The sequence below is a fragment of the Mus caroli genome, chromosome 4, assembly GCF_900094665.2.
Source record: "Mus caroli chromosome 4, CAROLI_EIJ_v1.1, whole genome shotgun sequence".
Taxonomy (NCBI): Eukaryota; Metazoa; Chordata; class Mammalia; order Rodentia; family Muridae; genus Mus; species Mus caroli.
The window spans coordinates 23,418,952-23,432,152 of record NC_034573.1 but is presented as its reverse complement, the minus strand read 5'-3'; the positions used below and the strand labels follow the sequence as shown (position 1 = coordinate 23,432,152).

Sequence of the window (13,201 nt, the reverse complement as noted above, 5' to 3'; positions counted from 1 at the left end):
TCTACAATGGTGTATGTTACAAGTTTATAAATCATATATATCAGCAAAATGATAGTTCCATTAATATATCAAATGAAAATAAGATACAACTGAAGAAAACCCGTTTTTTTTGGGGGGGGAGGGTTCTTTTTTTGGTTGGTTGGTTGGTTGTTTTTTTTTTTTTTTGGTTTTGTTTTGTTTTTGTTTTTGTTTTTTTGGTTTTTCGAGACAAGGTTTCTCTGTATAGCTCTGGCTGTCCTGGAACTCATTTTGTAGACCAGGCTGGCCTCGAACTCAGAAATCTGCCTGTCTCTGCCTCAAGAAAACCCTTTATAAGGAAAACTATGTCTATACATTTTAAATTTATTTTTCAAATAATCACAAAGAAATTCCTAAATTTTTCTTTATAAAAATGTAATTTAGCAAAATAACACACACAAAAAATTCAAATCTCTATAATATTATCATTTTCTATAATTTTTATGATATAAATTCTATGTTTAAGTCAGAAAGAACATTTTGAAAGCAAAGAAGACAGGACATCTGAGCCAGATAATTATGTAGACATTCTCCATAAACTAAAACATGATTCTTTCTGAAGTATGTAAAATCTACACACTGAAGTCCAGAACAGATTTCTTGGAAGCATGTGACATAGTTGAAGAAAGACAAAAGTGAAATAAAGATTCAATATTCTCATCTAAGTTCACCAACTTAGAATCTCTGAGATTCAGCTTATTAGTGAAGTTACAGTGATTAAATGAGGAATTGAAAAATGTTATTGCTTAACATCTACTGAAAATTGCCTACAGCAATCTAAGAGAAATCTCAGCTACAGATTTGCACAGTGAAAATCACGCAAAAATATTTTAACAATAAATATACTTCACAAATATACTGACTAACCTTCCCACATTATAAAATATAATTTAAAATGTATTTTTTTAAATGGCTATCCTCCTTACTTAGAAAAATATATTGGTCAGTTTTCATTCAAGTTTCAGTTTAAAGAGAAATTTTCAAAAAGAAAATTTGGCGAGAAAAAAAATCTTACAAATTAAAATTATGTATTTTACAGTAACTGTAAGTGTCTGCTTTTAAGAACTATAATACTTAATTATTGAATAGAAATTCTTCATGAATTCAGAGATTTAAGGACCATGTGGCTTTAGGAACAGATTTACCTTTTTCAAGTTCACAAAATAAACTGACATCAAGTAAAAAACTGTGATCAGTTTTTGCAGTTATTGACCTTTCGCGTTATCCTGTAACAAGCATCCGAATGACCCGCTAGACAGCCCCCAGATAAACTAGGCTTTAAGTGCCTAATCAGTCACATTTGGCTAGGGACACACCAGCATCCCCTCTCAATACATCAGTGTTCCTCAATACGGGACAGGATTTGTTTTCCAACTCTTAACAGGATCATTGAGAGGGAACAGGAGGAATATTATAAAGGCAGGCCTGGATCAAATCCAGAGGCAAGCACCCGCACAGCCATGCCCTGGAACCTTGCCAAGGAGCAGAGTGTTTCCACAAATGGCAGGATTCCTTCCTTTTGTATCACCAATGCAGAAAACCCAAGAACATTTCTGTCACCGTTAATATCACTGACTTACAATACGACAAACATGAGGCATATAGAGGTATCTTATTTCTTTATGCCTGTAAAAGCTGAATGACTCCTCTCAATACCTAATTCCATCTATTACACTGCAAAGTTTCATGTAGAGGAATATGAAGAAGTATTCCTTGAGGTTTAGGCACCAAGATGTAGTTCACAGGTGACAGTAATTTTGGTCACCAAATATAGTATTAACTCCTTAAAGCCAAGATAATTATTTGTAATCAGACAATGTTTAACAAAATGGTTTTGCTCAGTTGAAACAAATTCGGGCCATTTCTTCATGGCAAATATATCTTTAAACTATGGTTAAAGATATTTGTATTAAGTTTTCTATTAATATATTTACATCTCAAACACTTCCTACTAAATAAAATAAAATAAAATAAAACAAAACATTATAATTTTCATTAAAAAACCTAATTCTTCAAAAAATGGAACCTTTAATATTATTTCCTAGTCTTCCATCAGATAAATTTAATAGTGAAGTTTTACATATGTATTTCTGATTTGTTTTTTTCCACATTTATAATTGTGCAAAATATAAATTTTTCTTTCACATTAATTAAAATATTAGCATTAGCTTGTGCTTTAAAGAAAAGTCTGGATTGTTGCTGTCAAAAATCTCTAAATAATTGTTACAACTGGCATTGTAACATTACTTTTCCAGTAACTGTTGTTAACGTGTCTACTAGATAAAAACTTCATCTTTCATCTGTTTAGTTCATTACAGAAGTGATTGTGTTTATACAGTAAGACACACATTCTTCTGCCAAAGAACGATGGTAAGTCTTTGTGTCACTTTTGTGGTTCTCAGCTATGGAATTCTTAAGATTTTCTAATTGAGTACTCTCGTGAGAAATGAAAGAGGGGTCTGGATTATAGGGACATAAGAGAATGTTGTGTTTGCTAATAGACCTAAGCCAGCAGAGGCTTCACTTGTTTGTTCCGAGTTCACTTGACATTGTTATCTACCCCATAGATAATAACTGAGTGCTGGAGGGGAAGTACTTTATATCAGTCCTCCTAATCCACTGCATATTCAGCTCCTCATAAAGGGTGAAAAACTTAAGAGCTCAGCTTTTATGTTTATGTCAAAAGGAGGGATATTCAATAAATATGTAAAGTGTCTCTTTTGCTTTAAAAAACAAAACCAAACAACTAAACAAAACAGCAGATCTCCTTGTACAGTCCGGTGTCCTGATGTACCCTAAGCCAGCCTCAGGTTTGTCACAGAGTGCTTGGATACACTGTGATTAATCCTGTATAGTTTTGATGCGATATTAAATTTACCCCAACACAACTAAATTATTATTTCAGATTATATTTAATACTGATAATTTTAATTGTATATGTATTCTTTTTTTCTTAGAAATTTAGTATGTAATTTCTTATTATAGCAGATTTCAACTTAGAATGCCCATTTAAAAAAAAAAAGCCAAAGAATCATATGCACTTAAACAAATTTTCAGAATCAGAAATTTTGTTTTGTTTCTTCTGTCTATTTTAAGACAGAGTTTCACCATGTAGCTCTGACTGGCCTGGAACATACTATGGAGACCAAACTGTCCTTGAAGTTGGGCATACGCCTGACTCTGCCTTCAGAGATTGGGGATTAAAGGCGTACACCACAACTCTTGGTTTGTGAAATCTAAATATTTTTAAATTATTATTTATTCTTTTAAAAGTCATATAAGTTTGGGGGGGAAGAGCTTGCTACTATGTGAGAAACATTTAAGTTCAACAATGAATAATAATTTTGTTAGGATTGTCCTTTGTGACAGAAACTACAATAATGTTGCTAAAAAACATATGCTCAAGAGTTAGAAAATGTCAAGTTTGAATATTACACTAACACAGTAGTATTAACATAACAGCAAGGTATCTATTTGCTTTGCAGAGGTTCCCCTTTGCATTGTCTAAAAGAGATAGGACAAGGTCACCCTTCATCAAGCAAGCTAATAGAAAGAAAACACCAGGATGAGTACCCAGAGTAGCCAATGGACAATGTACTTAGCTATAACAATTATTAGGTATAGTCATCTTTAAGCTAACCACTCATTGAAAATAGTTAAAGGATGTTGCCACTCGAGCAGTTCAAGGTATACATAAAAGCCATTTTGCAGAGTATATTACGCTTTGTAAGTTAATAGCAACGTAAGTCATACAATTGTAACTGTAACTATATGTATATATCTATATATATTAGAACCTACATTGGAAACAGTGGTACACATGATTTTATTTTTAAATAAAAAATATTGGCCTGTAGTTAATCACATAATGATAAATAAAAGAAAATTGTTTTAAAATAAAATATTGTTCAAAAAACAAATATGAGTAACTCAGTGGCTTTATTGTGATAGTTTAAACTGTACTTTAGACACCTTCTACAACAATATGATACACTCTAGTATGACATATCAAGAGCACCCATTTTTATTCTTCACATCAGAAAAGAATGATATCATCGGCAAAAGTAAGTAGCTGCAGTGCTGTCACATTAAAACCCCCTTATTTATAAGTGACAATTCTAAATATATGTGCCATATTTGTTAATACTTTGAGAACAGAGCTCATCTTGTTAAGCTCTTGTTTCTTCTATTTTTATGATCATCAAAGGCTCAGAGGATCAGTGTTAAGAACCAGGAGGAATCATATCTCATAGAATTCCTCCTGACATTCCCTCAGTCCTTCCTGTCAGATTACCTCTTGTAAACCTCACAGTGCAGTATGAAACTGCTTCCATCCATGTTAGTAAATGTGCTAAATGGTACAAATAAAATTTTACTAACAATTAGTATGATCTCCAATATCTATCGCATACCATCAATGAAGATACAACTATAGGTAGTCATTATGTTTAATAGTCACTGTGAATTTGAATTGTCACCACTTTATAAAATATCTAATAACTACAGATTCAAAGAATTTTAATAGCAAACATTACTTACGTTCACAAGTGTCCCCTTTCTGCTGATAGCCTGCTTTGCAGATACATTTTCCAATGGGTACTAACCACTCTCCTTCTGCACTGCAATGCATCCTGGGTGAATTTTCTGCCTCTTCCTCGGCACTGCTGACACATGTCCCACGAACCTCAACTAAGGAGGAAAATTCTGAGCCAGTCACTGTATCTGGAAAGACAGCTAAGTTCTCAATAATGGACCAGCACTTCTTGTAGTATACTTTGACAGAAACCAATGCTATGCAAGCCCCTACATCCTGAAAGGCAAGATAGAATCCCTTTTTGGACAAAGGTCCAATCTCTCTCACCTCAGTGTTCAGCTTCATCTTTCTTTCACCAAGGTCACCTTGTGTGAAACTTTCATCTGCAGCAATGGTGTCTATTTTAACATAAAGGTTTTCTCGTATATTCCTGCCGGTGTCGTAGTCTGTTTCATAATAGTACAAATTAAAGGTTTCCTTGCAAGTTCCCAGGACTCCGGGAAGACTATTACAATCCCTCAAGGTGAATTTCAATTCTACAAAAATCCTTTGTGCGTTGCCTTTAGAAATCCAGTTAGTCCGCAGCCAGTTGTTCTGGTTGGGCTCCATGACCTGGCACACCTGGTATGTTCTTATCGGAGTGTAGTTCTCATCCAAACCACTAATTTCTTCCCACTGTAAAGTTTTTGAAAAAGAGGGGAAGGGGGTTCATCAGTCTTTCAGCAAAAGAAAAAAAATTACACTGCATTTTCCAAATAAGATGAATAACCACTGAGCCACAAGTATGGACTCCTGGAAGTCAGAGATGGTCGAGTTCATACCCTCCAGTATCTTAGTGAGCATCATTGTGCTGCTTGATTCTTTCAACATACAAAGAGCATTCCATTCTGTTTTATATCCGCTACGAGAGCACTAATATCTCTTTTCATGTTGAAGTCTGTAGTCTCAGGTGAATCTACAACATGCTAAGGCTAATGATTATTAAAATCACCCCTCACAGCACACAGATGTGGAGGACAACTACTGATAACTCAATCGACATGTTAAGTGTCTGTAGTATCCTTAAATTCAAAGATGCTGGCATTTAGAGCACAATTCCAAAAATACTGGAATGTAAAAACATGGAACAATGTGTCAAAATCATAGTGTGGAATATTTTGCGAATTTTTGAAAACGAGCTGTAAGAAGCATTGAAATCTTTTACAGAGGTACATATTTTTGCCCAGCATCATTTTAAAATTGTACATAAAACCCTATATAATTATCAAGTAGTTCTGAAAGTAAAAGCTACTCTTCTAAGCAAATTGTTTTCAGCGGACAGCCAAAGACACATGGCAAATTAGCAAGCTATGCATGAATGGTTTTAAAATGCCCATTTATCTTGTGATGCATTATATTCTACAAGTGAATTGATTTATACTCATTCACAAAAACAGGGGGACAGATAGTTCAGCAACAAATTCAAAGATGACCGAATCATGTATATTACTTACTGCTCACAGCAAACAAGGTCCATATGTCTAAGAGTTTTAAAGGCTTCTTCAGTCATACCTGTTCACATCAGTAGCTATTCACATCAATAGCTAGTCACATCCTCGCTTACTGTTTCTGCAAAGTTTTCCAACTCATAGTATGATGTTCTCATAATGAAACTGTTATATACTTATACTCCTTTCCCCAGTTAGAAATACTACAAACAAAATATTGAGTATTTTTAAGTCTAAAGTCTCTCGGCATCTGATATCTAAACTATTAACTCAAAGAATTTAGATGAAAAAGAAAACACACACACACACACACATTTGGTAATGATTTTCACTTGTAAAACCTGATCATCAGAGTATCAATTAATTTAAATCTACTTCATCAACTGACTGTGTTTTTCTAAAATCATTTTTATAAAATTAACAAAAAATGATGAATTGAAGACAACTAAACTCAGAAATGTCTCAAGGAGGAAATAGTTATGTAGTAGTTACTACATTTTATTTTAACAGCTTAATGTTTTTCAAAGGCCCTCAAACAGCCAAGAACTGATTCTCATACTATGCTTCTTGACACACATTTTTTTCACTACATCACACTGTGCACATTTTCCATTTATTTCTTGAATTATCTACTTACAGTCTATTTGTAGGTAACTAAGAAAAATATCTCAAATCCTCCACTGATATATTTTTGTCTCCTAAGCCGATTGAAGTTATTAAAAGAGGGAGAAAACAGTTATGATATCTACCAAAAAGCCAAAGCACCAACGTTAAATGTGCTCTTAGGACCGTGCTTCAGCTTACAGAAATCAAGGCTGATTAGTCGAAGGGCTAATCTCAAGTATTCACTCATTTAATAACTATATAACTGTATCATTACAGGTATGAGAAATCAATGCTGTTGCCCATGAAATAGTGTATTTTCAAGAAAGCCAGGAAAGTAAAGTCTCACTATTTAATATTTAGGTCATTGTTTCATTACACAGTTTTTGAGAGTGAAAGTATTTCATAAATGACATAAATTGGAATGGGTGTCTCAATTTACAATGCTTTTTATAAATATTATATGATATTTTTATAAAATTATAAAAATATTTTCTCATTGTTCAGCAACAATATTGCTTTATGTAAGAACATGTGAACAAATCTGTCATATAATGAAAATCCTTGGGATCATATTTTCTTGCACATATTATTGATTCTTACACACACACACACACACACACACACACACACACACACAGTTAAAGTTTAACTCAAGATTCTCTGGACTGATAAACTGCTCATTTGAGCCCAAGATAACACTGACAGTCATAATTTATCATGTTGTGGGTTACATGGATGAAGTACTGCAATCATTTATCAGTTTACTTCTTCTCAGAGATAAAACCATCTTCTGAATCTATTTACTTTAATTGATGGATTGTAGAAAATGGGCTGCATCTGTCATTGGCAAGAAAGGTATTTATTTATTTTTAACCATGAACGTCTTTCTACAATGTATATTTTCTAGTGGAAAAATTATACATCCAAGGAAGTACCTCAGTAGACTTAGAGGTCTTTTAGTTCATTAGACTTTTAGATTACATTGGTAAATTATCTGTCACTTCACCACAATTTCTGATGACCAGCACAGATAATTACTATATAATCCCAGAGAAAATCTCTCAGACTTCAATGTAACAGAAACTCTGAATATTTTCAGCATGCTTAAAATTTCTCATTCTATTAAATGGGAAGTTCTCTCAGTGACTTTTCAGCTAATGCTATACTGATTCTATAATTTTGTTTTTGTACTTTCGTTCTTATGGTAAAATCAGTTGAAAGTGTTTTTTTCTTCATCGATATTTACTGCACCTTTAACCCCAGATTTCCACATGTGTTAAAGATAAACTTAGGTAACAAGGAAGGTTCTTTCTCACAGTCTACTGGCTTCTTCAGAATTGAAGAATTTGTTCTAGCTCATCATCAGAAACTACTCATAAAGATGATGTTGAACTAAACTTAAGAAATATATCTATCTGAATATATTAAAAATTGTTTTAAAAAATTAAGATTCTTCTTAGATTTAGACGGACTTATTTAATGTTAAGTCCCATTCATTTCAGCTGAATTTTGCTGTAATATGGATGTATTTCAGCCATCATTTTTGATTAATAACAGCAGATAGTAAGATAACAACACAAATTTTAAGAAGCTAACATTTTATGGCAAATCTTATGTCTCAATATTCTTTTACAGTTTTTGTTACCTTCTGGAGTCTACTGTGGACAATGTTAAAACTATTTTTAGAAGATGAAAACAAGTTTCATACTGTTTTAAAGAATTACAGAGGTTCTACCTGGTGATCATTACCCAGAAGCATAAGGCAACTGTAGAGGCTTAAGTGAGTTAGCGAAAAGAATGTTCCCTGTAATTAGTAAGTATTTATAACCTGAACAAACAGGCATGATTGATACGACTCACAAAAAGAACTCAAAGACTCTGGGCTTGATTTATTTTATTTTCTCCTTTCTCAAAGTTCAAAGTATACTTTCTATACTTTGAGAATCTAATATCTCATGAGAAAACACAACATTAAACAATAATATTAAGTTTTAAGTATTTTTAATTTATGGACATGAATAGTTCCCTCAGAGGGAAGCTTTCCTGTCTTACTCTGAACAGATACGATCATACTGTATGAGGTATGTACCTACCCCACTGGGTGGAGAGGAAATCCATTCCAATTCTGTTTGTTGTGCTTTCGAGTCCAGTAATAGTACTGAAAAAGAAAAGTTTTATTTTCAATGTTACAAAAAATTAAACACATCTCTAAACATTTTAGGATAAATCTATTTTTTATATGAAATTGCTACTTGATGACTTAAGACATTTATATAAATGCATCAAGCAGTGAAGAGCCACAAAACACAAGCATAGAAAACTTTCTACAGGGGAAACATATTAAAATATACATGCACTTGTTTATACCTTCAATTAAAGTATAAAAATAAATTTTCAGTGAAACTAACATAAAAATGAGTTTAGAAAGCTAAACTCAGGTACAATGGTTGTGCAGTAATAACATACAAGATCTTTGGAAGTCAGGGAGTTCACTACATTTAAAGACACAAACCTACTAAGACATCATCCCCACACTACTATTCAGCCTGGCTCCACTTTTCAATATTCTACCAGCAATATTTCCTATCGTCTCTTGACAACTGGGGTTTAATGTTTAAAGGGGAAAACCCTCATAGCACCTTGCCTTCTATCAATATGAATATAGAAATGTTAAATCTATGTTAAACAATGTTACCATAAGAAACAAGTCTCTGTTATCTACAAGTTGTGCTTTTAAACAAGTTAAGCATCAGCTTTCAAATATATATATATATATATATATATATATATAAAATTTTAAATTGGATACATTTAAACATACTAGCTATTCTCTAAATGGCTTAAGCTCCAAGCTGACTTTTACTAGCAGTTGTATTCCATCTTCAGACTACCAAAAACATAATTAATATTTATGAAAATTGTGATTAAAGTATTATTTGTATTAATGGAATAATTCATTAGAATGTTACCTATTATAACACAATATGCTTTCAGTTGGTCATGATGTTACTCTAAGTTAATTATTCTTATAAAATACTTACTGACCGAATTGATTTTAGAGCTACATAGCTTTGGTGTTTTAAAACAATATACCTGACTCTCAGTATTTTCACAAATGATCTATTGGTCCAGAAATCATCGTGAATATTCTTTACATATGCTTAATGTCACCTCCAGGAAATTGTTCAAATTTTGACTTGAAAATATGTACTCAGATAAACTTCTTAATATTGAAACATATGCAGACTCCAATTTTAAAAGGTTTATGCTTTGAAAGGTAAAGAAGACGGGTGTTGAGAGACAAAAGAAGAGTAGATTATGCGCTCAGTTCCTTCTCCAAGTCAGTTATCCTCAGTAAATGGAAACATATAGATACAAAAACATGAGGCTGGTTTTAGTGTAGTACATTTAAGATTGTCGGGGGTGGGGGGTTGGGGATTGGGGAGAGGGATCGACTCCCTTTCAATTAAAAATACAAGTCACTTATAAATTTTCAATTTGTGTTCTAACTTGGAACACCAGTAAGTCGTTGGATTTGTATATTTAGAAGAAGAGCAATTGTGAAAGGATAGTTTTACCTTGAGAAGGGATGAAGCCTAAGGAAACAAATTCAAGTCACAGAACTCTCTTTTGGAATTTATTGTGGGGAATGGGGAGCTTTTATGTTGACAACAACCAGTGGTTTTTTAAACCTACGTGACCTTTTGGAGTTAGTTTTAAGAATGAAATGAACCCTGAGATTATCCTCTCCTGCTATGCCTTTCCCCTCAGCTACCTGCTGGCCCGCAAGTTAGCAGAGAAACCGGCAAATCAAGAGGAAGTAGAAGGTGGCCAACGAGCTGGTGAGGCTTTCGGAAGCTCTGGAGTGCTGAATGCAATCGCCCCGTGAGCGTCTTCCCTCTGGACTTCCGCACCGAGTCTGCCTCACCGAGCGTCCCGGAGAAGGCACAGAGCAGCTGGCCGCTACCGGGGGTCCAGAGCCGCGGCTCTGCGGTGAGCCTGGAGGCTCCAGCGCTGCCCGAGCATCAGGGCGGGGCGGGGCGGGGCGGGGCAGCCAGACGGCTGCGCCCGCCAACCTAGCGTCCATTACACTTCCAGACCTGGGACTCCAGGGAGCGGGTGGCGCCCAGCCTGGGCTGGAGTCGCGAGGAACAGACGGGCTTTCGGGAAGCGCCTCCTCTGAGGGCGCGGCGGCGGTTGTACTGTCGGGATGGAGAGCAGCAGCCGCAATTAGCCTCAGCGTTCCCGGGCCACTCCTGCCGCGCTAGGGAACCGGGAAAGGGGACCCGGGAGGTCGGTCGCCACCCCAGCTGCCCTAGACGCCGCGCACCTGCTCGCGGCGCTGCTGGCCAAGCTCCTTGGGTGCCGTGATGCCCCGGGCCACCTCCGGGTAGCAGCGCTCAGGGAACGCCACCGCCTGATTGCGCGCCCGAGCGCCGGGAGCGTCGCCACCGAGAAGTCGGGCGCGTTCTCCACCACCTGCCTCTTAAACATCTCGTCTGCATCTAAAGAACTCAGGCTCCGAGAATCAGAACCCTCTCCACGTAGCAGCGGAGGAGGAGAGCAAGAGAGGCCTGCTGGCTGCAGGCACCTCTCCCCCTAGTGATGCAGTTATTTATAGCTCAAACTCCTGCTGGAGTCTGCCAGAGCTCGCGCGCGCCGCTTCGCCGTGCGGGGCAAACTTTTCCTCAGATCCCGCTATTCCGGAGGAATCGGGACAAGGTGGCAGGGTGTCTGCTTCTGGTCACCAAAGTCAAGAAGCTTGAAATGTATGTTTGATGTGTGTGTGTGTGTGTGTGTGTGTGTGTGTGTGTAGCAGATGCTGGTCCACCTGCAGACATAACCATCAGCTCAGAGGCACGTTTTTCTCTGAATAGATTCAGCGTCAACACAGACTGCAGATGTGCAAAGTGGGGCCAGAAGGTCAGGCTGTTCCAAAGTAGGGTACTGCACCGGGTTGGGGATGTTGAGTTAACGAAGAAGGGTGGACGATGAGAATAAAGAGAAGCCGCGTGAAATCTTAAGTTTTGGGAATAAAAAATTGAGGACCAGTATGCCCCCTCCCTTTAGTACTGCTATGACCTAAATCTAACAGATCTCTCGCCCTCCATACCCCCCGAACAGGCTTCTAAAGTATCCAAGAAATCAACCTTAGAAACGCAAGCTTGTCAGATGAGGTACCGGTATTGTGACACTGCTTAGCAGCAAGACACTTCCTTTGACAGGATTTATTTTTCCCCAGCTCCAACTACAGGCACCAAAAGGTATTTTACCTTTTGCCAATGGTTCAAAGGAGACGCAGGGAAAAATACCCACGTACAGGCGTATCCTGTGGTCAAAAGAAGCCTCCCCTCGCGTACCAGAACTCATCCCCAGAGGCCAGGACTGGCTACTTGGACTCCCGGAGTACCGGACCTGGGCCAAGTGACTGGAGACTTCTCACTCGGTGGCCTCTCAGTGCAAACTGCCGGCTGCGGCCAGTCCTCCCCGCGGCGGGTCGAGCCCGGGCCCCGCGCGCTGCCTCCCCTCGCGGCCGCATTGTTTCGAGCGGCAGCCGAGCGCCCACCGCAGGCCCGCGCCGCTGCCACCGCCGCAGTGAGCGAGTCGGCGGGAGCCCGAGCGCTCGCAGCCACGGAAGTCCCGGCTCCTCCGGGGAGGTTGGGGGGCGACGCGGAGCTCCACTCCCCAGGTTTCGAACCAACTCTCACTGTGGCGTCCACGGCAGGCCGACCGCAAAAGAAGGACCAGACGCGGCGGTTGGAGCTGAAAACCCGAGATGCTGGATGCAAAGGAGCTCGCTCGCCCTTCAGCCTCGCCACCACGGCCCCCCGAGCTGCCCGGCTGCAGAGCGCGCGCCCGTCCCCGGCCACCCCTTGGAGCTCCCGGGCCCCGACTAGTCCCGGCCGGTCGCCTCTGGTCGATTGGAACTGAGAGCGGGGAGGGGGCGGGGGGTCGAGGGAGGGTCGCCCGGCGCCGGAGGCGCGGCGGCCAGCGCCGCGGACCCGTCGGCTCGTGCAGGTAGACAGCGAAATAAATAAGTCAGAACAAACTTTGCTTTCCTCTGGCCTTACCTTCCTTCGCAGCCTGCGCCTCCCCCGTGTGTGCAAAGCCAAGCAGCCAGATGTAACACAAAATAATCCACGAAGGGTACCGAGTTTGAACAACCATGGTGCATGAGCAGGTTTGATTTTTTTAGGCTGCAGTTGGGTCGCAGCTCTTTAGATGCTGTTTGCTCCGAAGTGGGTTATTATTGTTGTTATTATTGCGCTCCTCGCATCGATCCCCTTCTGGGTCCCAGGCCGGCTGCTCCACGCTTAGCTGTTTGATTTCTCTCTCCCCCCTCCGGTTCGTTCGCACCGTGTTTGCTGCCTGCAAGTCTCCGACTGCAGACCGGCCGCTTGCTCCACACTCCAATAATATCAATTAGGGGGGGAGGAGGCGGGGCTACGAACCCAGAGCCTCCGCCACTCCGACTGAGTGGCAGACGCAGCCCGCCTGCCAGGCGGCGATTCCCAGGGCCGGGGGGCGGGTCCCTACGAAGTGGCCGCCTCTACCT

At 39.0% G+C, this 13,201-nt stretch overlaps 1 protein-coding gene across 6 annotated transcripts in view; it reads right to left on the bottom strand.

Moving 5' to 3' along the window:
* Epha7 (EPH receptor A7) overlaps window positions 1-13,066 on the bottom strand; it is a 152,366-nt gene extending 139,300 nt beyond the window's left edge. For 3 of the 6 annotated variants that reach the window (XM_021161335.2, XM_021161337.1, XM_021161341.1), the window contains exons 1-3: window positions 12,717-13,066; window positions 8,739-8,803; window positions 4,558-5,227 (exon numbers count right to left, since the gene is read on the bottom strand). In XM_021161335.2, the coding sequence (XP_021016994.1) occupies window positions 4,558-5,227; window positions 8,739-8,803; window positions 12,717-12,813 (832 nt within the window). In that variant the 5' untranslated portion in view covers window positions 12,814-13,066. The remainder of the gene's footprint in view (window positions 1-4,557; window positions 5,228-8,738; window positions 8,804-12,716) is intronic. The other 3 variants (XM_021161338.2, XM_021161340.2, XM_029476246.1) reach the window with 1 other exon arrangement.
* Window positions 13,067-13,201: the final 135 nt, after the last annotated feature.